This window comes from Silurus aristotelis (genome assembly GCF_946808225.1).
Source record: "Silurus aristotelis genome assembly, chromosome: 14".
Classification (NCBI taxonomy): Eukaryota; Metazoa; Chordata; class Actinopteri; order Siluriformes; family Siluridae; genus Silurus; species Silurus aristotelis.
The window spans coordinates 14393389-14420872 of record NC_139587.1 but is presented as its reverse complement, the minus strand read 5'-3'; the positions used below and the strand labels follow the sequence as shown (position 1 = coordinate 14420872).

At 37.2% G+C, this 27484-nt stretch overlaps 2 protein-coding genes across 5 annotated transcripts in view; both read right to left on the bottom strand.

Moving 5' to 3' along the window:
* Positions 1 to 4978: 4978 nt before the first annotated feature.
* On the bottom strand, positions 4979 to 16400 carry vimr2 (vimentin-related 2). The gene is made up of 10 exons (XM_083561395.1): positions 16259 to 16400; positions 15010 to 15151; positions 14569 to 14727; positions 14135 to 14254; positions 12531 to 12626; positions 10221 to 10358; positions 8786 to 8908; positions 6997 to 7107; positions 6781 to 6905; positions 4979 to 5934 (listed from the first exon to the last, which is right to left on the bottom strand). Exons 1-10 carry the CDS (start codon positions 16369 to 16371, stop codon positions 5892 to 5894), a joined length of 1170 nt encoding a protein of 389 aa, XP_083417521.1. The 5' UTR covers positions 16372 to 16400; the 3' UTR covers positions 4979 to 5891.
* Positions 16401 to 17333: 933 nt separating this feature from the next.
* The window catches only part of ocrl (OCRL inositol polyphosphate-5-phosphatase), a 23468-nt gene continuing 13317 nt past the window's right edge, over positions 17334 to 27484 (bottom strand). The window contains exons 19-25 of one of the 4 annotated variants that reach the window (XR_014536590.1): positions 26255 to 26278; positions 23487 to 23603; positions 22784 to 22868; positions 21367 to 21494; positions 20070 to 20181; positions 19060 to 19986; positions 17334 to 19018 (exon numbers count right to left, since the gene is read on the bottom strand). Coding sequence is in view for 2 of the 4 variants with exons in the window: in XM_083560225.1 (XP_083416351.1) it covers positions 19862 to 19986; positions 20070 to 20181; positions 21367 to 21494; positions 22784 to 22868; positions 23487 to 23603; positions 26255 to 26278 (591 nt within the window). In the remaining 2 variants the exon portion in view is untranslated. Of the gene's footprint in view, positions 19987 to 20069; positions 20182 to 21366; positions 21495 to 22783; positions 22869 to 23486; positions 24530 to 25356; positions 26279 to 27484 lie in introns of those variants that run through there. The other 3 variants (XM_083560225.1, XM_083560226.1, XR_014536589.1) reach the window with 3 other exon arrangements.

Sequence of the window (27484 nt, the reverse complement as noted above, 5' to 3'; positions counted from 1 at the left end):
AATTTGCTCTTATAATTTCCTTCACTCTTCTGGGAAGCTGTTTCACTAGATTTTAGAATGTGTTCACCAACCACAAGGGTATAATGAAAGGCAGGTACTGATGTAAGTGAGGAGGCCTGGGGTGCAGTCAGTTCTTCCCAAAGGTGTTCATTCAGTAGGGATGAGATCAGAGGTCTATAGCAGGCCACTCAAAATGTTCCTTATATATATATATATATATATATATATATATATATATATATATATATATATATATATATATATATATATATATATATATATATATATACACAGTGTTGTGCTAGTTACTAATAAATAGTAACTAGTTACAGTTACTAGTTAATTCATTCAAAAAGTAACTCAATTACTTTGTTGATTACTTACACCAAAAAGTAATGCGTTACTGTTAAAAGTAACTTTTTAGATACTTTTTTAAAGAACGTTCTTTGAAGTTTCCATTAATGCCCTTTTATGCGTTATGATCTACAAACACAAAACTGACTTAAACACAAAGTAATTTTTAAACACTATTTTATTTAAGTGAGACCAGCACAAGGATTTCTGAAATAAATAACAAAACAAGCTGAAAATATATCCAGAATCAAAAACTAAAGTTGCTTCTGCATCATAAAAGCTGTTGTGTTGAGCCCTTAAAATGTTCCTTTCACAGCTTAAGTATGAAAACTATCAACAATGTAGAACAAACACCGGGTTAGCTTCTAGCTTTGTCGAGGCATGGAGTTTCTGGAGGAGCTTTGACAGATTGGAGTTGCTGTTTATCGCAGTAGATACGACCTTCGAACCAGAAAGACACAGCTTACATTTGACTAAAAGGTTTTTGTCTTTATGCTCAACTAAAGTGAAATAATGAGCATATTTCCACTTTGAGAAACTCGTCTTGCTCTCGCCTCGACTCGCCATTACTGCCGCTCAGACATAAACGGAAACACGCCCACAGTGCGTCTTCTTCGTGTTTACAGTGGTTCATCCACTAATCCTACAGTGCGTCGCCGCTGTAAACAGGTCTGTCTAAAGTAACTAAAGTATATATATATATATATATATATATATATATATATATATATATATATATATATATATATATATATATATACAGTGTATATATATAAAATTTCTCAATTTATTGCTGAACCACAGGAGAGTTTGTGTAGATTTGCTCAGTTATGGCAAAAAACTACTTTTTTTTTAAAAGGTAAAATTTGCACTTCTACTTGTCTTTATTTTAAGTAGCCACTGCTTCTGGTTTGCCTCAAAGCCTCCCTGCATTTGGTTGGATGATTGAATACATTTAGATTTGGCATGTTGGAGTGTAAACTTCCTCCATGGCTCACCCTCAGCTCTGGCTTCTCCAACTGAGTCTCCCAGAGGGTTGAGTGTCAGCATCATTATTAGCCCTTCAAATAAGTAGTGCTCAGAAATGTCTGTTTACCAATGAGGTCTGTTTTAACCCCTCATTTATCAGTCTGTGGATTCGATAGGTCTGCCTCTTTGCTTCTCCCTCTTTCTTCCCAGCAGGCAGACCCCCAGAGCCCTTGTGAATAGACTGTGGGAATATTTGCCAAATTGGCAGCAGATGTTGCAGGAGATTGATATAAGAACTGTTTTGTTAAGAAACAGAGGTTTGACAGCGTCTCGTGAACCTCCAGTTAGTAGAGTCAGTGATTGAAGAAAATCAATACCATAATGAACATTTAATGGTTACTTAACACTCGGAATTACAATGCATTAAACAAAGTAAAAATTATTTGGGTTATTCCAAAGCATATGGATATACAATACAACCTACAATACAATACAACTTCTAAAGCTTCTTCTAAGCCATCAGTGGCTGGTAAGTATAAGCTCTATATGCACTTGGTTCTCTCTGCAAAGTCATCCATAAGTTTGAGGCAGATAATGAGGGGCATATAATGTGCAATAATCCCTTTACAGTAGGTGCTTGATGCAAGATAACAGACACTTTAATCAATAAGACTCGACCGGTACCAACACATACCCAGAGCGGTTGCCAAATCTGATACAATCACGTCACTAAAGCTAAAACAGAGCCTTTTGCTTACCGGGGAATCCTGTCAGTACTGAGGGTAAACAGACCTGTGCTCAATAAATGAGTATGTGCCCAAAAATTATTTTAAGAGTTCTAGTTCAAAAGCCAGAAACATTTATACTCTTGGACAGATATACTGCGTGCTCATATAGAAAAATTGCGAGTTAAATTTGGATATATGGGGACATTTCAGCCAAAAACTTAATTACTTTTGCCAAATGGTTAAGACTTGGATTAAATAAAGCTTTCAACTAGATAATGAGGCATAGATGCTTCCAAATCAATAGGAATTCAAAATGTTCTGCATGGAAAAGGGGAACAAGATTCTTCTGTATTTTTCTCGAAACCTGCAGAAGAGACTCAGTAATGATACATTTTCCTGTTCAGGTGTTAAATAATATTAATTTTAATGGGAGCGAAATATAAATAAATAAATTCAAAAACTATCCATATTGCATTTCCTGCAGAAAAAAGTTCACTTCTTTCATGTGTTTTTTGTATCCATTTAAGATCCTTTTCATTGGGCACACTGTACAGCTTCTGTTGCTGCCTAGAGCATGTGTTACAATTGTGAGACATACTGACAAAACAAAATTAAGCTTACTGGGTGAATGAATGCCACTCCAAAATGGAACTGCTGCCAAATCACATGCAGCAATGCGCCAAGACATTCCCCATTTTCCGCTAAGTTCAACATGTGATATAGCTTAATTAGGCACATTAGAAGAATGCATAACCCTTACCACTCCAACCCGAACTTTATCGCTAAAGAAATCTGGGAAATATAAATAAACTAACCATGAATGGGCTGAAATATTACGAGGCACTGACATTAACAAAGTGTGAAAATCCATTTATGCCAGTTATATATAAAATATCAGCTCACCTCCAGATAAAATGGAATTCCACAGCGCATCTACTTCATTCATGAGCTGGAAGAAGTTAAGAGTCATCTAGCGGTCAGCAGTCTCATCATTAATGAAACAACTGTCATTAGAAAACTTAACATTTCCAACCACCTCATCAAGACAAACACTGTAGACCAGGGAATACACCACAGTATAACTCTTCCAATGTAGAGAGAATGTTTACTCAGGAATTTATATCACAGTGAATCTAAGAATAGAAGGAAGAGCAAGTCAAGAGAGAGCGAGAGAAATAGAGGCTTTCCTTTTTGAATCTCAGCCACGCTAGAAAGAGAAGTTCCCATCATTTGTGTCCTGTTCTTAGGAAAGTACATCTCAACAGTCTTGCTATTTTTGTATATTTTTAGTCTTCAATTTTATTCTTAATCACTGTTACTTCCCTCTATGTTTATTTACAGTTTAAATATCTAATTTAATGCATTCTTGTTGCAAAACCTGTATTGAATTGTAACTGATTTCGCTCTTTCACCACTGTTTGTTTGCATAGCCATTGGGCTATTATAAACCCTGTTCAGTACACCTATCAGGAGATGAGAGCTGAATTGAGTTATACAAGCTGCTCAGGTCAGCACCAGCACCATTCTCTAATTCAATTCTTCATGTCCCAGGCAGAAGAGGTGTTGACTGATAGGGCCTGTTTTACTTGGATCAAATATCAGCAGGCATAAGCAATGTCTGCTCTTCATGCAGTCAAGCACTGTGGTCCCACATGTGGTATCAGATGTGCTACCTTGCTTAAAAGAAAGCCGATTTTTATTTGTTATCATGGATGACGCTCCCACTCTCTCCTCTCTCATACTCTGTCCTCAAAAAAGGGTATTGGGATTAAAAGGCCAGACCAGTCAGTGACCACTGACCTGGGGCTCTTTGATGACAAAGATCATGACTGAATACTTAAGATTTGGGTCTAAAGGGAGGAATGACCTCAAACCTCTTAAAGGTGCTGCTGGGCTATAAGGGTTAACAGCTATCATGCTGGTGTGGTGGAGGGGCAAGTGGAAAGGCTTGATGAATCCCCAAACCACCAGCAGCAGGTCTTTAATCAACAATCAGGCCATTAAATCAGTGTTTTGGAGTGCTGTGCCAAAATCATTTCCATTTTAATGAGGCCATCTTAGCGTCGATACGCGCTTGTTTTCCACTGAGCCAGAAGTGAAATTATGAAAATGAAAAATGTAATTACACTGTTTAGAAAAAAATACGATGTACATTTGCATAAGAAATTACAAGTGTACAAACACTTTTATCAAATCTAATTTGTGCTTCAACAAGCAGTGAACATATTAAGGAACTAATTAGAATACAACATGTTAATAGAGACAGAGACGTCAGCACAGAGATAACAACCTGAGCAAGACAGAAAAATACACAGTCAAACTGACATAAATCCTACCAAAAAGCTCCACAGTCAGCCTTTTGCTTGCTCTCCCCCTCCACTGAACCCTGTAAAGGCTAGGAACTGCCCACTTGCCCAAGGGGCCAGGTTGAATATGCCATACTTCACCAGAAGGTCTCAGAAGGCACATGTGTATGCATTTGTGACAACGGTGGCTGGGGGAGCAAGTCCTAGAAATCTGGTGCCCTGAAGCACTAAGAATGATGGAGTGCCTAAGCAGCAAAAACAAGGGCCCCAAAGACAGAGTGGCTTCCTCCCATGTCTGTCATGTTTCATATCCACACAATTAAAGTAGTCAGTTTGCCTGAGTAGGTCTGTAAGGAAAATCCTAAATTCAACCAGTTCACCAGTAGCTGTAATCTTATCTGATCCATTATTAGTAACATTTTGCAGAGCTAGCGCAACAGTGATATTGTTATCTAATAGCACAGTGTGCTTACATGCAAAGTTAAGTTGGAAGACAAATAAGTAATGTATAAAGGGCATAACTTGAGATAGGTTAAAGGAAGGACATTTAAGAGATTTCTCAGGTGCTCAGCAAAATTGGGGAAAGGTGGAAAACTTGAATTAATTAGACTGAGCAAAAGATTTAATCATAGAATTTGACAAGTTTATTAATTTGCACCTCCACTACCAACAACAACGGAAAAAAACAACAACTCAGTAGCATTTGGACAGTGCAGAACAGGGCAAAGGTTTAAGAGGATGTAATTGATCAGTGTCAGGTCAGAATTCAGGGGGTGGGGCAACATTACCAAATTCATTCTGTGTTTATATGAATGTGTGTTTCATTGTTTTGCAAGATGTTTTCCGTCACCCACAAAATTACTTCACCCACACGGCAAAGCTCAGACAATTCCCTTCTTTCACAAGTGTGTGGTTAACAGCCACTGATTGCTCTGAACATTATCAATGGTCTGGAAAGATGCCATTTATCTTTTAGTGTAGGTCTGTATTTGCTCAAAAGGTTGTGTCTGATTTTCTTATTTAATTTTTTAAAACATGAATCTCTTTCACGGCAAACTTTTGAGTTTCTATTTTTTTTTTTATTGGCACAGCAACAGTTTGGAGACAAAAAATGTTATATAAGCGAATAAGAAGAATTAATGTTAATAATAGTTGTGTATATATATTGCTTTTTATTATTGTTATCAATTTAGCAAATTCGCACATTAATGAGGATTCTACTGAATGTTAAGATTAAGAAAATGGTTATTCGTAAAAACAAACAAAACTATGTATAGCACCCTTCATGAGCCTTGCAACATTAAAAATGACAGTAATGAATACATACCAGGATTATTATTATTATTATTATTATTATTATTATTATTATTATTATTATTATTAATAAGTTTCGTTCTTAGCCAATCAGAAATGGTTTATCTTTGGCCAATGGAAATAGATACATACATCTTTTAAAAGTGCACCTTGATGTAAGTGTTGTATTAGTTCAGCCTCAATACACGGGATATTATACGTGTGTTTGGGTCTTTCGCTCTTACAAGTAACACAGCCTTTCCACCTCCACCTCCACCAAAGCCCTGGAAGTAAGATATAAAAGAAGAAACACAAGTAACACTGCAGTCCCTTAATCTTAGCTTCAACACAAAACAGCATCTATGACAAAGTCTTTATCAACTGATGACAGTCCCAGGCTACATTTAATCACTATAATGTTCATAAGATTCATAAGGACTGTGATGAAATAGCATCGAAAGAAAATCGCCCTTTTTTCCCACAGTGTGTAAAGTTTATTGCTAGAAATAAAACTACGAAAAAAGGTAACACTATGATGGGCCAAACACACATGTGGACATACTTTATGAAATTTTAAAGCAGAGCTGCTTTTGCTTTTTACAGCGAGCTGTGACTGTAACTGTCTGACAAGGCCAAGTTTGCCTCTCGCCTATTTTAATGAACCATTGTGTGCAAACTTTAAGAAGGTCCACATGCGTCACAGCGCATACCAACAGGTGAAAAATTACAATGCAGTGGAAGCACGTGCCTTCAAGGATACAGGAAATGGCATCATGGTTTTCTACGACTGCAGACGGATGCATTTCCTGCAACCGTCTTCTTCCGTCTTTAACCGAGTTTTTCCTTGTAAGTGTATTCTTAGTAATGTCTTCATCTAAACAAGGGTTCATTTAGGTGTGATTCCACACAATGACCTCATTTTTGCTATTTCTACTCTGTCCACTGGGACTTACATTTGAACAGAGCAGGAACTGGGTTTTTCCTCATATACTTTCCAGCATGTATTTTTGTTGATTGATATATTGTTTTCATTTCTCTTTTTATTTATTTCTAGGATTTAACATTTTCTACACTAATTAAGCCTAGTTCATGAACTAGCATCTTCACACTGAATTTGATCTGAATCTTACCTGTAGGACTCAATTTCTACGTCTAGTGCCATCTTCTCGTTGAGCAGTTCTCCGTATTCTCTCTTTTGTTCCTTCATCTGTGCTTGTAAGTCAGCCTCCTCTTCCTCTAGCTGGCAGATGCAGGTCTAAACACACAGACTGTCTTAGTGAAATGGGTTCATGCCCTTCCACAGCTCTGCTGCATGAAATCTTTTACTCTAATAGTCAGCGTTTTACTTCTAGCTCCTCAATTTCCAGCAGATGAGCCTCTTTTTTGGCTTCAATCTCTGCCCCCAGATCCTCACCACATGCCTTTAGGTCACCAAGCTCCTTTTGCAGCTTTGCAATCTAGGATCACATGTGGAACAAATGGTTATACCTCCAGTGTACTGTACATGTTAACAGATACGAGTCTGACTTATATTGAGTGTCGACATATTTTGTTTTGAAAATTTGTCTATCACCATAAAAGTCTGAGGCTGCCATTACATGGTATGCATGTGCACAAGAAGACTGTCAGAATGTCAGGTTGCTTTTGTTCTTTACAACAAACAGAATGCAGAGAGCAATATGGCCCACCTCAGGGCAGTCTAATGCTGTGAATAATTACTGTAATCAGGTAAGCTAAACAGTCGGCTGGCAGAGATGGATGGAGAAACCTAGCTCTGTTTCTCTTTGAGGTAGATCACAGCAGCCTCCAAGCAGTCTTATTAACTGCCGAAGAGCCACACGACAGAGGTGGTCGCCGATTTGCTCCGAGATTGATTGGTGAGGTGATTGGTGTCCTTTGACGATAGAAGACATCAGCTACGCCTCCAGCTTTACATTAAGCTCAAGAAAAGCAGCATGACCCCTTTTTACCATTAACAGTTTGTTTAGCTATACTGCATCTTAGGAAGAAATCTATCATCTAGCAGCAAGCACTATCCACAAGATGAGAATGACAGTAAGAAAGACAGATAAAGAGAGAGAGAGAAAGAGAGAAAAAGAGAGAGAGAAAGAGAGAGAGAGAGACGGGCAGAGAACAGAGAAAAAATTGCAAGGTGGACATGAAGAAGAAATGGCGTAGAATTAGAAAGAATGAAAGAAAATTTCTTAAAATGTGTAAAAGAGAGAGAAGTAACAGGAGAAAACAGGGCAGGGCGGGGCAACGCAGTCTGTCCATCAATGCTGACCGGCATGCAGCAGATTAAGAAAGAGCACACGTGTTATGAAAGCAGGCAAAGTGGTTTATTTTCTGTTTATTTTCAGAGTGGGCTGTGAATACAACCAACATAATTAGAACCAAACCGCTGTGTTTGTTATTGCAAGTGAAAAGGTGTCAGCTGTGACCAACTGATGATTTTCCTGTCCTCTAAAATGTAAACCGAGAGCAATGAATGGTTCTTAATCATGCCATGCTCAGGTTCAAGATGCTTCTCATGCTTCTCTCTTTAGCGAATAATAATTTATTATTATTATTATATTTTATTAAATAATAACTTATGTACTAGAAGTGTCTTCATAAACAGATTTTACAAATAAAACAGTTAGAAATAAAATCTTCATTGAGAAATGACAGTTGACAGGTGAGTTATTATTACAATGCTGCATTATTACTGCTGCCATCTCCTGAGACTCAGCTGGAATGTGTGAAGTTTATAAAGTGTAAACGGGGAAGATGTGGCTGGCAGACTGTGAAATGTGATAACTTCAGAAGACAGATAAACACTCGTATGGAGACGCTGCAGCACTCACATCAGTGTTATCACTAAGTGTAAACATTCCGGTCACAGGAACACACACACTTTATTCCCTGGTGTTCCTGTTCAGCCTTCTGACCTCTCCTGAATCCTAAGCACTCTATTATATCTTTATAGCAAAAACACTGAAAGGCTTTTAGCACTAATCTGGCAGAAGCCAGCATGGGCTTCAAATCACCTGAAATCACAGGAAATCAAAATGTTCAAAAACAACAGTGGAAGGATCAGTCTGTTAAAACAGCATGTCGGTGGCTCAAGTGCAGCACTGAGGAAGTGTCACTCACCAGCTCCTTCAGACCATTCACGTCCATCACCTTTAAATTATCCTTAACCATCCCTCCAGTAGGTTTTTCGAAGTTCCTCCCCTTCTGTTCTCCTCTGGCAATTGCAACGGTACCGGACTCAAACTATTGACACAAGAAAAGCATACTGCATCAGTCATGTCCAATCACTCAGATCATCTTGCTGCACAAAGTGACTCTGGCATAAACAGAGAGTAGGTTGTGAGCGTGACCGATTAATCCCCACTTTCATTACCTCATACTTGTTCCCAATTAACCCAAGAATAAATAAGAGTGAAAGAAAAGCAAATGAGGGCCCATCACGTAAGCTAGCATGATGAGCCAAAATCAGCTTGTAATTATCATTAGTCCACGACCCAATCACAATCAATTGTGACTAAGACAATTGGCCCGTTTGGAGAAGTAATGAGGCCCAGACTCAAAGATGGGCTCTGGATCCAGGTGCCACAGGGCAGGAGAAAAGTAGACAAAAAGTACAAAGGAGATCAGGGTTATAAAGAAAACACTGGAAGAGTTTAAGTTTGCTGTCCAGAAAGGAAAACCCACTCTCTTTTATGTCTTTGAAAATCTCTCTGATATACACACATTCACAAACACGGAAGTCTCTCTAGAGACTCCTGAAGCCAACTTCCCAGTGCAACAGTTCTCTTCCCTCTTACCAAACTGCCAAGGAGCCTGGGAAGGAGGCCAGAACACTGATTACTGGCTATGACCCAATGTAGATCTACCATTCTAGAGGCAGACAGGGTCAAAGGGGACTGGTGCAAGAGTATGACCTCTGAAGAAGACTCTCTTTTCCTAAACAACTGAACATATTACAGTGCTCTGTGCTGGAAAATAAGCAGTGGACAGAGATTCTCTAGAGCAGGCAAAGTAAAAAAAAGATAACACAGATGCTGGCCCCACAGAGAAGTGTGAAAGATCACGATTGCACAGTGGGAAGAGAATTAAGAGACAGAAAGAGTGTGTGTGTTCCTGATTACTGGGCAGGACAGAAGGTTGGCATTTCAATAGATACACTGTTGCAGCAAAAAAAAGTTAAATAATGTAGCATTGAGTTTATAATACTCTTAAAATTCTGAAAATTACATTAATGCTTGATTAATGTCTATAGAATAAAATAATTTCATTCACATATGAATGATTTCTACTCAAATAAATGCGTCTAATATTTAAATCTAGGAAATGTCTTAAATTTAAGTGGGATTAATAGCATCATTGGCTTCTGCTTATTGCTTTTTCTTTTAATTGTTTTTTTTATATGAAGGCTACACCATGGACAAAGTGTACTCTCTTGTTTGTTGTAGAACAGAATAAATCTTTCCTGGCCTGTGTAAAGTGACCATGTCCACACAACTGCATGTTTAAAAGGTTTAGTGTCAGGGTAGAACAGGCTCTAAATATATCTATAATGTACCTGTAGGCTTTCAGCCAGCTGGCAGTAGTAGTCCTTGATAACCATGATGGCTGGAGTGAGGTCGATGGAGGGGAATTGCAGAGACACGGTTGGATCAGCCCGATCCTCAGCTCCAGGCTCACACAGACTCTCAATCCTCTGTGGAACAGCACACCATTAAGAGGTTACATTTGTGTGTTCATGTTACAGTTCATGCACCTCTAAAACCTTAGATTCCAATGTTCATGAATTTTGCCTTCATTTATAGTAATAATAATAATAATAATAATAATAATAATAATAATAAAATCCTTTAAATACACTAGTAAAATGTGTTAAATACCCTGTTAAAGGTGGCTATCAAAATATACAAGGAATTGTCTGTCCTTATTTAATGCTCCATACAAGCCCATAGACTGCAAGCATGGCTATGAGGTAACATGTTAAACATGAGATAAACTTTCTTTCGGCTTCCCCCCATTAGGGGTCGCCACAGCGGATCATCCTGTATTCATGATCCGCATGTTTGATTTGGCACATGTTTTTACGCTGGATGCCCTTCCTAATGCAACCCTCCCCATTTATCCGGGCTTGGGACCGGCACTAAGAGTGCACTGGCTTGTGCAACCCTAATGGCTGGGGTTGGTTCCCTGGCCTTTAACCTTGTTAAACATGAGATAGCTAAGGATAAATACGTAATGATTAAGTTTTCTCTGCCTCTAGCTTCCCGTATGTCCCTAGCTCTCATGTCTGATTTGAGAGATTTGGTGGTCTGTCACCTCCTGGAGGAAGCACAGTGAAGAAATTGAAGAACAGATGAGAAAGGTATAGAAAGGCTGAGAAAATATTGTTTGCATAGGAAAATATGTAAATGTTTTTTTTTTTTCTTCAAGCAATGCACAGTTAAAGAAAGCAAGAAAACATAGCAAGACAAGAGGCAATAAAGATAGTAAGAAAGCTTCTTTCAAAGCCTCTGTTGTTATGTAGGCTAAAGCTCTATCATCTATGACATCTAACACTCTGTGGCCAGGTCTTGGCTTTTATTTGCTTCTCCCTCACTCCTGCTCATGTCAAAGTTTAATGGAGTGTGCTAACAGCTGATGAGAGAGAACACTTACCACAGTACCCTTTCTCTCAGGATCACTGTGTGTATGTGTGTGTGTGTGTGTGTGTGTGTGTGTGTGTGTGTGTGTGTGTGTGTGTGTGTGTGTGTGTAATGAGATATCTAATATATACATACACTGTATGCATATGCTAAAATGGCAATCATCAAGTTTTTAGACACTATCATTTCTTTATTAAAACCATCAAGTAGGATGGTTTTTGATTAGATTTTTTTGAAACCAGAAAGGAAAATGTAATTGGAATGACCAGTGTTATCTTTTAGACAGGGGGGTATCAAACATACAGCCCATGGGTCAAGATCAGATCAATATCTCCAGCTTTTTAGACTAGCAGGAAAGAGAGAGCAATAAAATCAGTGCCATAAACTACTTACACCTATGAGAAAACATGAGTACAAGGCACAAATCATCTTTAGCAAAACTTAAAATTGGACATATTCTCAATTTATTAGGCTTTATTCCTAGGTTCTAATACTGTAGAAATTTGGAGTGTGTGTGGTGGGTATTTATGCATGACACTATTTAAAAAATATAGATGGATAAACATGTGCCTCCTTGTTAATGATAAGTCTGTTCATTTGATCTGTAGGGGATATAGATTATGTGCAATTTTTTTGTGTGCATTTGAAATACACTATATTGACTAAAGTATTTGGCTTTTATACCTGACTTTTCCAGCCATATGTGTTTTTCCATAAACTCTTATCACAAAGTCCACACAGTTGAAGGCACACAACCGTGTAGGAGGTCGTTAGATGCTGTAGCATAAACTTTTCCCTTCACTAGACCTAGGGGACCCAAACCTACTCCATCATGACAATGCTCATGTGCACAAAATGAGCTCCATGGAGAAATGGGTTGGAGTATAAGATCTTGAATGGCCTACTATAGAGATCTGACCTCAACCCTATTGAACATCTTTGGGTTAAAAGGAAATGCTGACTACACCCCAGGCCTCCACACCCTACATCAGCACCTGTGACTGAATGAGCACAAATCTCACAATCACACTCCAAAATCTAGTGGAACATTTTCCAAGATGACAAAAATGTATTGTAGCAGAAATGAAGACTGGGAAATTACAGATATGAAATAAAAAGGGTATTCTGACCACCAGTACAAGTGACACTACATTATAATAGAACATCATATAGTGATCTATGTATAAAAAAACAACTTAGGTCTCATTATACTGCTGTGTTCCTACCGACTCATGCTCTTGTTCCATTGCAGCTAACTGCCCCTCATAGATTGCCACTTGTTCTCGGAGTGCCAAGCAGTCAGCAGTCACTGTATCCACCTCCTGCAGGGGGCAGCACATATGAACAAACTATGCATTTTACAGCCATTTAAAAAACAAAACACTTTAAGTTGCAATATGTCAAAACAGAGCATAAACTATGGTTTAGCATCAGCCTTATAAGAGTAGCATACTATTTTACTTACTTCCTATTTTACTATTGATAGTACTCCTACCACATAGTAAGCAGTGTCCAATATAGTGTCAGTGCAAACTAGGAAGTGAACATTTATTTAGTGTGGTTTAAGCATACCATTTGGGGCAGCGGGAGTAAAAATCAAATTGAGTTACTGCCTCTCCAACCACTTGTAGACACAGCAATGCATGGCAAGGGCATGGTCTAGGGACATTACTATTTCACTTAGCTCATCCCAGCTTCTCAGGGTGCCTGATTAATTGGCGAAGAATTCAATTACTCCGAATGAATGCATTTGCATATGAATGTGCCAGAGTGGTGATGAGCCACAGGAAGTTTGGACTCTGATGGCAGAGCGCACACTTCTTCCAGTCCCAAGCTGTAAATGCCATAATCTTTTCTGTGGCCATATTTATTTATTTTTTCCAGTTAAATAGGAGATGGTGCATATAAAACTAGCTCAATTTTGTTTTGTAATTATATACTGTAGTAAGCCAATGAAGGATTGGACTAGTAGCCCAACTGTCATAAAAATATTCCGTTCAAACATGATATTTTCAGGTTCTTAGCAATCAAACTTTGTGTAATATAACTATTTTTCAGAAAGAATCTGCGATTTCTGTTTTGACCCATTCCCCTTTGAGTCCATCATGTCTCTCACACTCTATTTTTGTGTTTTATAGCACCTTTTTTCCCCTCAGCCATTCCCAAATCATATTTCTGTCCAGCCAAGCACATCATACAGCATCTGGCAGTGAGAGATGAGAGCCTGCATGAATGAATTATAAACCATTGTAGCAGCTTTCCCACATCTGTTCTTTTATTGGAAGAGACATGTGTGGAGTGATGAGATGTTCGATGAACACAGCGGCTCATGTTTCGGCGTGGCCGTTAGCCCAGAGCCAGCATGGGACTGCTAATCAACGCTCTCTAAAAAAGATTTGTGCCATTTTGGCCCTCTTTCTCAGAGTTATTCTCTTCTAGGAAGCAGGGCGATGTCATCCCACACTGATCTAGAGGTAGAGGCTGCCATCTAGTGTTAAACTTAATAAAGCAGCACAGAGGGCTTGTTAAAGCTGGCATTTGTTAACTGATGATGATTATAATAATTAAGAAATACATTTTGTAATAGAACTCTGTATTTAGATTATAATTACTATAAAAGCCTAATAAAACAATGACATGACCCTAAAACCATTTACTTCTTTAAAAATGAGGTAGTGATAGCTCAGTGATTAACAGGTTGGACTTCTTATTTCTTTCTTATTCTTCTTATTTAGAGAAGTTCAAATCCCAGCAATAAACAAATATATATATTTGAAGAAAATATAATATCCAGTGCACTGTCTGGTTTTATAGGCTTTTACGGCATTACCACGGCAACCTCTTTGCGTTCCAGTTGGAGGTTAGTCTGTTGCTCCAGGACCTCCTCATACTTTATTTTTATATGATGCAGTTCTTTAGTCAGCTCCTTTGAATGGCACAAGATTTCATCCTAAAAAAAAAAAAAAAAAGAAAAAAAAAGGAAAGAGCATCCCATATCAGGCCTAGCTTTAAACTTACTTTAGCATATTTTGTTCATGAGTTTGCCTGATTGCTTTTACTACATCATTGAAGGACAAATATACAGCCTATAGCTGAATGTGATACACAGATAGTGACAATATTTAATTTGTTTTAAAAAGTCCATGCTATGCATGTTGTATTACTGGCCTACACCCTATGAACATAAACTCTAATGAGAACCAACTGATCTAAAGTGTATCTATCAAATAAATTGGTGCGTGTAGTGCTGGGATGTTTAAACACCTTCTCTCTGCGCAGTCTATCAATCACAGACTCTAGGCTGGATTCTGAGGGGCAGCCTTGACTAATAGAGCTGGAAAGTCTTGGTTCATCTGCCAATCTTTCTTCCATCTCTGTAATCTGAGCCTCTAAAGATTCATTCTCTTCTTCCAGACATCGTACCTGAAAAATCGATTTAATCAAAAATCTGTCAAAGTTGGACAGAGACTCAGATGTGATTTTCCTTTTGTAGGCCATTATAGCATCAGTAGTATCAAACTACTGAAATGGAAAGAAGTGAATTGGTCTTACAGAAAGAAGCTTTTACTTTCACATATGCATAGAAAGCATTTTCAGTGACATCATGCATTAATGAGGTTGGGCTACTGTATGTGTAAAGCATTTAACATGTAGCAATGTGTTATTCTGCACCCGATCGTAAAGTGCTGCCTCTCCCAGTCTCACCATGTCGATAAGGAACACCAGGCGATCGTTGAGGGCAGCCATTATGGAGCGTTCCTGGGAGAAACGCATCAGACCCTCCCTGTTTAAAGCTCGAGCTGCAGAAAAGTCCGGTTCAGGCCAGTCGATCGTGGAAACTCCACCCCTACTAAAACAAACTTTTATGTCTGTTTCTTTTATGATGTTTGACTTGAAACCAAAGGCAAACAAGCGCATACAAGGAAACACCTACAACGTAAAGGGGATATTCTAGTAATTATCTCACAGAACTAATATGAAGTGTGCGTACTAGTCAAATAGGTGAGGTCATTTTTTTCATGACTCAAAATAAAGACAGCAAACCACGTAGCGTCAAGCATTCTGGATTCGAGTAAGTGGATGAAGTAAAGTTGGATTTGCAACAAACACTGCTGGTTCTCTATTAATCGCACAGGGCTATTAATGGAAATAAATACACTGGGAGTCCTTTTTTTCTTCTAATAACATAATACCCTCAACTGCTTTTATAATAATGTCCTTAAACATGCAATTGTGATCCCTGTTTTTAGGGATGCAGAACTTTTGTCAGGTCCTTTGAATCATTCTAAAAAAATAGAGGAGTGTACTATATTAGGCCTGGATTTTAACTAAGTTCAACATGTTTTGTTAAATGACTTTTCCTAATTGCTTTTGATTGCTTTTAATTTGATCATTATCAGTCAAATACACATTTCTGCATGTAAAAGCGACTGAAGGAGCCTATAGCTGTGATAAACTGTAATAAATCATTCAACTGATCTGATGTGATCACTATGGCCTCCTTATTTCCTGATGATTTGCAGTGGCAAATCTACAAGAATAAATATATCTTCATATATATATATATATATATATATATATATATATATATATATATATATATATATATATATATATATATATATATATATATATAAACTTAATAGATTTTGAGTTTTGAATCCATTTAAAAATCAAATGAACAGAAAATAATGACAAAAATGGTCCAAAAAAAATACAGTTTTGGTAATGTGGCTTGTGATTTCCATCACTAGAACAAGAACAAGTCAGTCTCCTGTGGATTCTTGAACACCACTAAGAACCCCTGCCTTATAATTATAGAAAGGACATTTACATAAGCCTATAAGCATAAAACCCACCCTACCTTCCCTTTTGAAAGTAAATGCCAAAATGCTAGAAATGTGAAACCCAAGTTAAGCTGATTCATTGTGGAGCACTGGCAAATCAGCCTGACCTGGCAGAAGATTGGAGGAGCTGGGTTCCACAGCGCTGACTGAGCCATGTTGATGATCTCTGATGCTCCTCCTCAAACAGTTTGCGATACGAGGACACTCTTAGCATGGCCATGGCTTCTCCAAAGCTACACCAAAAGCTGGGCAAAGTGGTGGCCACCGCTTCAGCCCGGACACTTTATAGACTGCTGAGTTGGGAATGTCTCACAAACATGAGGGATCTCTCACAGAGCAGAGCAGACTATCTATAGGAATGGTATCAGAAGCTAAATGTTTCACACAGTTGAACCAAACCCTGCGTTGACAAAGTGCTAAAATCCAATGGCACCCGTAATAGAGAAGAGCGTCCTGACTTTGAACTTAATTAGCTCAGCATGTTTTTTTTTTTCTCCCCACCCTATTCCCTTATCCGTCGTAAAAAGCATTTCACAGCGTGTCGTACCCTGTATGTATGTGACAGATAAAATTGATTTGATAATGAAAATCTTATGCATGCTTTATTACTGACCCATACCCTATTATACATGTACTGTGCCTCCACTACCATTGACACCCTTGGCAAATATGAGCAAAGAAAAACATTGTCTTTACATTTGGAAGTGTAGCTCAGTGGGGTTAAGACTGATAAGAAGTGTGTTCCAGGGGTACTGTACCATGTCTGACTTTGCACTCTGACCCCAGCTTCTTAACATTGCTGGGATTTGCAAAGAAAATATTTTTCACTGTGCTGTAACAAGTTACAAAGCCTTTATTAATTAACCATTTTTTCATGCATATCACCGGTCTAATCAAAAAAATATTTTCTATTGTTAAACTTGTGAATGCCACAATTACTGGCTCCTGACTCTCTCTCTCACACACACACACTCAAATATAAGGTAACCTAAGATAAGATAAATATTATTGATATCGCACAAAACAGAGCTAGAGAGCATGGGACTGAAGAGCAAATTCCTAACAAAGCTATTTTTGCTGGCTCAAAAAAAAAAAAGACAAAAATATCAACTGTAATCTCTGCATCTCAACAAAACATAACTGGAATATACACAAATGATGATAAACAAAACAAAAACAATATTAGGTTTAAATATTTTATTTCCATTAAATAAGTTAAAGTACCAAAAAAAATAAAAAATAAAAAAAAAGAGAGAGAGAGAGAGAGAGAGAGACAACTGAAGGGATGTGCAAGTATTCATTTGCATTTGTACCATAATTATAAGACAAACCAGTGCAGAACCCAACAGATACAAAATGCAAGACGGCAGACGATACAAGTTAGTAAACTTCCAGCTATATTTGTTCCTGCAAGTCTGATAAGGAGAAATGGAGACGCAAGCAGCCTTCCATATAATTAACATTTAATGACCATATAATGAATGTGAAATCACTGAGCACTAGAGCAAAGCTGAGTAAGTGCTTCATACTTTGAGGTAAGCGGAAGTTGACTGCTGGGCTCTTTTCATGAATCTGTTTTAAAGGAAGTTACAAATTAGTGCTGTGGATGACTAAATCTATCCACAGACACAGGATAATAAAAGTGCCAGACATAGATAATTGGTCAGACAGTAGAGATCAGCATGTCTGTGTCTGAAGAGATCTGAAGGGGCTGAAAACAAGAGCAGTGGAATGAAACCTTGCAAATTTATTAAGTAATAGATAAATGTGTTTGACAACACTGTTTCAATTAATTAAAGCTTGCACCGTGGAAACGACTGAGGTGAAAAAAAAAAGGCTTGTTTCACCTTTAATATGTCCTTTGATAATATGAATGACTCGTTTTCAGTGCTCGGCTTCCTGTTCTAACATAGCTAGCATACCACAAATGTCTTGCATGGTGAATTTCAGGGACAACAGGTTTAACTGTTCAGGTTGGTTTCTACTTATAGGATGTGGCTGAATACTCTGACTTTCCTACGGTACATAGAACCTGACTTTTGAACTTTAAAATGTCACAGCTAGGACAAAAATAAACGATTAAGCAAACTTTAAGGAGTGTGTATACAAATCAAGTCGAAGAGATCCTCATTTTCTGTTAAAACATAATTAGGCAGTGATTTAATATATGCATGATTAAGCTCTATATTTGTACATGGTTTTCTATGGCAGCCCTAAAAACTGGCTTTGGAATACAGAGAGGGGGCTTGAAAGACAGAAGATAAGTGAGACGTAGCTCACTTATCTTTAGCAAACTATGTACAGCATTTGTAAATGTTCAGGCAATGCCCCAAGAAGCAATTAGGGTGTGCACATTTCTATTAAGGGAACAAAAGACAGACAAAAATACCCCTAATGATATCTTACAGTTTGCATGGTTTAGGTTACTGCACAGAATATAAACAGGAGAGAAGAGGAAACATTTTGCACCTTTTTTCAAAGTGAAGATGACACAAAAAAAACCCAACACCACCCATTTGTTTTAACAAGAGTATACACTTATATAAGATAAGACATCAAGTAGACACGACTTTGTAAACCAGAAAGCTCATAGCTGGATTTCAAATAAACCATCAGAAACATGCTAGAAATTAGTGAAACAAAACAGCCATACAGCACAGTGTATCACTCTGGTGTCCTGCTGAACCACAGCGTGAAGATCCAGGCTCACTGTCACAATGTTTAACAGGATTTTAGCAGCACTATACAGAAGACGCTGAATTTAGCTGTGAAGAAGCTGCAACATTAAAACATCACTGACAATTAGACATGATGAACAAGGACACATGGGTTTTAGACAAATCTCTAACGTATATGATTGAATCTTACTGAGCTTTGAGAAATTCCCAGTGTCACCTGGTGGTTAAACTGACAAATACAACAAAAGGACGGATTAGATATGAATAAATGTTTACACTACAACGGATAAACACCACTGTGACTCAGATTCACTGGCACAGAAAGCCTTCCTTCAAAATGCAAATGATTGTCAAAATCACCTTGCGAGAATAACATAACTCCGCCCACTAATACCAAACTGAGAAGATCAGTCTCTTACTAGTTACATGGTAAACTCGCAGAGCTATAACTGGATAACTGGGTTGGAGCACAAAAAAAAAACAAAAAAAAACCCAACAACGAAAGGTGCTTCAACACTGTTGAAATCTCTCAAAATGAACGCAGCAGTCAAAAGTTCCTGGCTGTATTTAGTGTACAAGTCAATTAATATTGGTCTTCTTCATATGTAGTTAACACACACAGACATACACACAAATAACAGTTTTTGGTTTTGGCATTAGATTTAAAATGTCTGAATAAAGTCAAAGGGAAACTTACATAAGGGAGGATTCTTACAGAAATTCATTCATATATCCTCATAAAGGCCAAATAATATTGAGCCATAACTCTCAGAGCGACTCCAGTGCGATCTGAAACGGCTTTGTTTAAACAAAGGCTCTACTATAATAATTAAAACCAAATGCAAAGTCTGTCCAAAAGAGATGCTGTCATTTTTCTGAACGGGTTTGGTAGTGCAGGAATGGGCTGACACCTAATAACTCATTCACACACCACTCTCTCAAAGCACACGCGCACACAGTTCTCTCTGCCATCACCAGGCCACCGCCTGCACCTGGATGAAAGGTTATGACCCATGATCACTCATGAGCTTCTTAGTCCTCATCACTGCCCATTAGGAAGCCTAAAATGAAATCATTGGCCCTTTGCCGATCATTTGAGGTCTGCCTGCTTGTGAGGTTTGGTGGAGGCCTGATGAGAAGGCTTGCAAAGAGGGTAGCTGGAAAACAAAAAACAACAGAAATGAGTGTGAACATTTTGGAACAGTCAGTGAGTACATTTAGTAGTAAATTAAAGACTGACCTATGAGGTTGGCAGTGAGGTTGTTGTCGACTGCATGCTTTAGCAGCTCCTTCAGAAAGGCCATTAGGTAGCGGAAAACGTTGCGGTGTGCTCTGGGAAGCTGCGATATTAACTGGAAAAAGAAAAAAAAAGAAAAAGAAAATCAATTCTTTTTTTTATTATTATTTCATACAGTACAAATATCCCTTTTCAAACACTATAACTATACCTAATTGAAGGGCCATGAGTATACGTCAGTAGTATTATTGCAAGTGGTTGCTGAGTAATTATAAGCATGTGTATATATACTGTAAATCATTTATTATATCACTTGGCTAGCGCAGATGGCGAGAAAATAAACCACTCTATCCAGTCAGGCCAACTGTGCCATGACATCACTTAAAATCACAAACAATGAGCCAAAGATTTTAACAAAAACAAAGCATTGATGTACTTGTATTTAGAAATAACAAGAAAAACTAAAGTAAATTAATTAAAATTTAGTAAACAGCATCCATCACCCTTGAAAATGTTTGGAAAGCTTGTACTGATCAAAACAGAAAGCATCATATTTAGCCATCTTGTAAAACTAGATTGAAATACAGCAATAAAAAAAAAAAACCAGGTTAAAAACAAAACAACAATAAAATGAAAATTAAAAACCCTTCTTTTTATCTCTGCAAAGCCATAAATATATTTTTGGCTAAATATTTCCTATGTATTTAACCTGTAACCGACATGGCTGGAAATATGTCCGCCTGTTTTAAGAGATATGTAGCTATAATGTGCCTTCCTCACGGTCATATTTTTATCAAGTTGTTGCTGACATGCTGCAATTTATAATGTACAAAGTAATGAACCTATATGTGTTATTTCCTTTTTAAACAGCAAAGATAAATATTTATATTAAACAAGGAATGACTGTTGAATAGATTTGACTAAGCTACTGGTAATATTTCCTATATTATTTATTATACATTAAATTACACTAGAATTGAACAAATAGTTGATTGTCTGTCTGAGTACATTCAGAATGGGTTCTGCAATTTCTTTTTTTTTTTTTTCTGGCTTTTAGCAGTTTTAAAATGCTAGAACCTTATTTCTGGTTGGAAAAAATAACCCATTTTTAGTGTTCAGAACTCCACAACAGAAAATGTCAACATGAATGGGTTTCCCACACTGTCACACACAATGCAATATCATTAATGATTGCCAATTTGCTAAATGGCTTACTACAAATAAATCAGTATTTTTTCAAGTATTGTTGTAGTGTACAGTATTAACTGTATTTTGAGCTCCTCATCTAAATTGTGTTTACCTGTTTACAAAGACGAGTGTCATGTGAACCATCAAGACAGCGTTGATAAAGTTCATAACACACCACGGGCTCTGGCAGGGCCTCAAAGAAAATCAGCAGTGCTTCAGCCACTGAATGGTTACTGCCAGCTGATACACATAGTTAAGGAACAAGCAGAAAGTGAAACACACACACACACAGTAGAAACATGGTGACATTAAAAAAACCCTGAAGAATGCAGGACAAATTGGACTGGGAAGACCGCTGTGGCAGTGTGCAGTGACAGATTGCAAGACAAAGTAAAGCAGCAAAGACAAGGAACACAGAAAGAAAAAAAAACAGAGGCTGTTTTGTACTGTGTCTCGAAGGGAATAAAAAGGCATCCTGATTAAAGTGCAGAATTAAATCCAGTAGACAATTTTATGGCCACAAATGTCATCTAACTGCCATATTTAAAATAAGTGAAATATAATGATATCTATTTTAGCTGGGTGTGTAACTGCATGCATTGCACTGGATGCAAATACTAAAAAAACGTTAACTCTCAGCTCAAGGAATTTAATAAACTAGGTCAATTAGTCCATATACAAACTTTACACTACAACACAATTTTCCACCCAGTACAATGAATAAAACCAAAATATATAATAAATAAAACATTTGGGCACATGCTTTTATAGGAAAATTATCACTACCATAATAGTTTGACCATTACAAAAAGAAATTAGTTACCAATCCAACATCAATAATTATCCAATTAAAGTATGCCGTGATTTATTCCTCTCATTCCTCTATAGTATAGGAATAAGTCATGTTACCAGGAAACTGCAAAGCATTCCTTAAAAAAAATCCTCTTTCAGAAACGTTACATGTTTCGGGTCATTGGCTTCATAGTGGCAGTCCAGACAGAATAATAGAATATGGAATGGAAGTCATATTGGTTCAGCATTTGTGCAACCTGAAATAAATCTCCAACTTCCTTTACCCCAGAACGACCATTTCTTCTATTTTCTATCTCAATGTTTGACTGTGAGTGTGAGGCAGTCTGGTAACATCATCTCTCCTGTTCTCCGTCTCACACAGTTGTTCTGTTAGAGCCAAAAATGTCAACTTTGAGAACTTTCTTCCAATCATTCAATGTGCACTGTTCTATTCGCTGTTATTTTTGTGGTTTTGGCTTTTACCTAGTTTGCCGCATATAAACAAAAGTAACATGCATGTCTCAAAATCCATAAAAGAGTAGGTGTCTCCCAACTTACCAAACATGTAATATAAATATTCCTGCATATGGGGTGGAAAGCATGTTTTTTTTTTTTTAAGTGGGTATTAAATTTTTACAAGAAAATTGTAAATGCAAATAAGAGTTTAGTAAAACATCTGCTGGAAAACATTCTTCTACATTTTGATTATACACATGAAAAACAGGGAAAAAGGATACGGATGGAGTCTGGAATACTGGTATCCAAACAGTCAATGATACTCTGCAACTCCTCTTGCAGGCCAGGTGTCTGGAAAAGATCCTCCTGCAAGAGTTATTAAAATATTTTTTTAATAATTATATATGTTTACGTTAATGGGGTGTTAACAGCATGAGACAAAGTAGTTTTAAAATATATAGTTTTAATTAGTATTAAAATATTTGGCAGAAGATGAAAATGTAATGTAAATATATAAAAGACCATCACTGATTGATTTTTTTTTTACAACTTGGGCATGTTTGTTGTAAAAAAATATATATTGTTTTTCTTTCTTTTTTTAATTTTTTTGGAAATGCTGATTTTCTTTGTCCTACTCGTGTATGCTAATAAATGGCAATGTTTATAGTGATGCCAACAAAACTCCATAAAAAGCACAGCTTACAATGCTGCCATAACTAGAAAAAAAAAAAAAAAAAAGAACTACCTTCTCAGAGATAAAAGTTCAAGTTATTTAGACTCATGTACAGGGCAACAAAATATACATTTCTTCCCTGAAAAGCTAAAGAAAAAATAACTTTAAAGGAAAATTAAGGGGTAAAACAAGTGAGGTGTAAAAAAATGGTCCAACATGAGAAAAAAAAAATTAATACAGTTAATATGCATCTAAGTGTTTCAATTCATCTCCAGATAGTAGGGCAAACGCTTAAATAAACCCTAGTTTACCTGGTGACAGGCCTTAGTGAAAAGATGGTTGACAAGCAGCCAGACTTCCTTGGGGATCTTTAATGGCTTGTCCTCTGTGTTGCCACTGTCTAACAGGAAATTCATCTTTGTTTTCTCCTGAGAAGTAGAATGTTGTCCTGTTAGAATAAAGCAAATCAGTGTGCTTTGACCTGATTTACTCTGTACTCTGTGATTCGCTAGTTGAGGCAGGGATATTTCACACATTGGATGTTAGAGGGAGGGTAAGCGGGTCACACATGATTTACAGCAGACTGAGGAACTGAAGCAGGGCTATTTAGTACCAGACATATCACATTCCTTTAGACACTGGTAATGTATCCCTTAGAACTTAAAAATACACCCTGACACACACAAACATTGGTCTTAAAGAGGGATATCCCAGTCCAGACCCAATCCTAAGAGCTATTTAAAAAGAACAGCAGCAAAATTGGTGTATCTGCTATTCATTTTTCCATTAACACAGAGCAAACTGGTTTCTCTGTTACTCATCTGTCAAAATTTGCAATTTGTTCTGTCCAGTCACTGATGTCTCAACACCACCATCATTAAGACCAGAAATTTTATCTTACCTTTCACAAGGCAGTTTCTAAAAGTCAGATAATGTTAACATGAAAGTATATCGCAAATTAGAAAATCGCGTATATGTTGCACAAACGAAAAGCATCCTATCCTCAAGAGAACATGAGTTGACAAGAGAATCAATAGTGCACAGTTATTGCTCTGCCCAGAAGATTTCATACTGTACTATAATGCTGCAAGTCATGTGCCTTAAAGTAGGCTTAGGTTAACCCTGTACACCATGGTAGCAATCATATGAGAGCTGATAGGTAGGAACTGGCAAGGCCAAAAATAAGAGTGAGGTTAACTTGGCATGCTGACAAATTCACCTATTCACATTTCTTCTCAATCTGAAATGCATTTAAATGTGTATCCTAAACTATACAAGGTTAAAGTGGAATACAGTGTTGGTCCAAATATATTTGACAAAATTGGCATCATCATGATTCAAGGATGGCTAAGAACTAGGGATGCACCGAATATTCGGCCACCAAAGATTTTCGGCCGAAAATGACCCAAAAGTGCATTTTCGGCCGAAAGACTTTGATCACCGAAACAACACCGCCGAAACAGTTTGTTGTGATGACGCCAACAGAAACCGCGCCTGCAGCAACATGTGTGGACGTATTTCAGTATATCTGAGAAAGACCCACGGATAGCGATTTGCAAAACATGTAATGCCGAAATTTCAAGAGTGGGTGTGTCTGCAAGTCGGGTTTAATTTATCAGCTGAAATCTATTAATAATGAGAATAACGCGGCACAGAAAAGCAAAACCCCTGCGAGCACGCGCACTCCGTCTGTGGCGGACGTTTTTGAAAAGGCAAGGAAGTTTCCCAGTGATGGTGTCAAGCAAAGGTCATTACACAAAAGATTATGGAATTCATTGCCTTAGATGATCAGACATTCTCTGTCGTAGAAGATGTGGGGTTTCGTAGGCTGGTCGAGCACATTGAGCCCTGTTATGGCTCGTTTACCTGAGCTGTTTAATGTTGTTGCAACTCACGTCCATAAACATATAACTGCAGATATTTCAGCAATCAGTTTCACAACAGACATTGTTTGAATTTTATTTTATTTTATCCTGTGCATTGTTGCAATGTGCTATAAATAAATATTTTCATAATTTGTAATTTATTTATTCTTTGAAACTTTAATATTAATTTATGCAATTAAAAAAACAATAATTAATAATAATAATTGGCATTATTTCTTTCGGGTGTTTCGGTTTTCGGCCTTGCTTTCCTCTTTTTCGGTTTCGGCCAAGAATTTTCATTTCGGTGCATCCCTACTAAGAACAGAGGTCTAAACTGAGTAGAATACAAATGGTCAAAAACTGTCTTATGTGCAGTGCAGCTCAGACGTGCAAATATAGCAGGCTCAATAAAAAAAACACAGGATAGAATATGGACAATAGCTACACAGAGTCTACTTATCAAGGTTAAACAAACATTTAACATTTACAATATTTGAATAAGTGTCTGGGCAAGCCAAACATGTGAATGGGCCTGTACATTGGAGCTGTCACTTCCACACTGGGCTGAACAATTAACTGATGATTTGTCTATCTGGGAAAGAGGGGGGGGGGGGGGGGGGGGAAAGAAAAATTCCTGGTCTGGGCCTGACAGGAAAAAAAAAAAACCCCAAACACTAATGGTATTTCAATCCGATTGGTCCTAACAAAATATTTCCAAGTTTAACTCTAATGCCTTGGCAACCACACAGTCAAGACTGTCTTGGAAGAATGTCAAACCCTACTAATTGCACAACCTTAACAATTCAGTAGACTGGCTGTATTGTTCTTTACACATGGAGTATTATGTCAGTGCCTGGTGAAATTCTGAAAAAAGCAGTAGTTGTCTATAAATTGACACGCAACACTAAGTGTCAGAACTGAAACTTCAAACAGCCTTAATTGCTACCTGAACAACACGAGTAGGAAAAATAATAATAATAATAATACGCAAGGAAATTAAAATGAACTGTTGATTAAAGTGTTAAAGAAGACATAGTGCAAATAATAATTTCCACACATGCAAGAACGTTAACTAACACACAGAACTAAAAACTAAATCACACCACACATGCAGTGTATACAAACTGTGTCTAATTATATAAATGAAATGCCATTTAGCAAGACAGACAAAAACACTGCAGTAGCCCTTTACAGTACAATCCTTAGAGCTTTACCTTCTCCATGTAGCTATCTTCTCCCTGAGAGTGAAGCAGTCCCAAGTATTATTGGTTGGGGGAAAAAAAAAAAGAATGCACAATGCATACAGGGGAGATTGGAATGGGGGGGGGAAAAGAAAAAAGAAGAGGACAGGAAATTAGATAACTAGTGAAACGGAAGCACTGCAAAAGAGATGGTAAGCATTGTAGCTCACCACTAGTAAACAGTTAAGAAAATAGAGAAGTAGAAATGGAATGAAAAATAACTCATGAGCATTCATACTGGCATGTACCAGAATTTTGCTTTGATAAATGCTGAAAAAAGGGAAAGATAAATAGCACTCTTGGTTGACTAGATGTTACTAAATATGCTGTAAACCTTTGGGGGAAAAAAATACAAAAACAAAAAAAAACCAAGTTGCCTTATCTGTCCTGCTTCTCATTCCATGGGTTAAATATGGAAACAGGACACAGCAACAATCATCAGCTTCTGATCTGAGTTGCCTCAGGAACGTATTAAGTGGCGGACCGCAAGTTTTTTCAGTTTCCTCCTCGCACTTGGAGCGCTTTTTATTATTATTATTAAACTTTTAAACAAAAGAAACTAGAGTTAACGCAGTGTCACTGTGGCTACGCACTCCCTACCGAAAATACTATTCAATTTAATCAATGTTTTAAAAGAAAATGCATTGCATTAATTTCATTTTTTCTTTTTTACTTGTACATATTGAATTTTTTATCAAATATCAGAAAATAGCATTTTATATATTTAACCGAGCAGGCTTTTTTATTTAAAATTGTTTTAAAAATATAAACTGTTGATTTTCCCAAATGTTAATAAACTGCATTAATAATAAAAAAAAGAAGCAATTTTATGTTCTGCAAATCTTCCCCATTACTGCACTGAAACTGAACTGAATCATGATTTTAAAAAACGACGTACATACCGAACCGTGAATTTTGTGTACCGTTACACCCTTTAATTAATGTATTAATATTAATTAATTATACAATTATACAATTAATAGATAATATGGCTAGATGTAAAGTGACAGAAATGGACAAAAGATTACTGATTCATAACTAAAGCTGAATACTGGTAGAAATTGTAGAGCATTAATAATTCACCTAAGTAAAAAGCCTCTTTTGGACAAAGTTGGGTAATGATAGCATGAGTTACATGTGAAATGAATTTGATATGGTATTGAACATTCAAAACAGTATTTCAAAATTTTTAACTAAATCCGA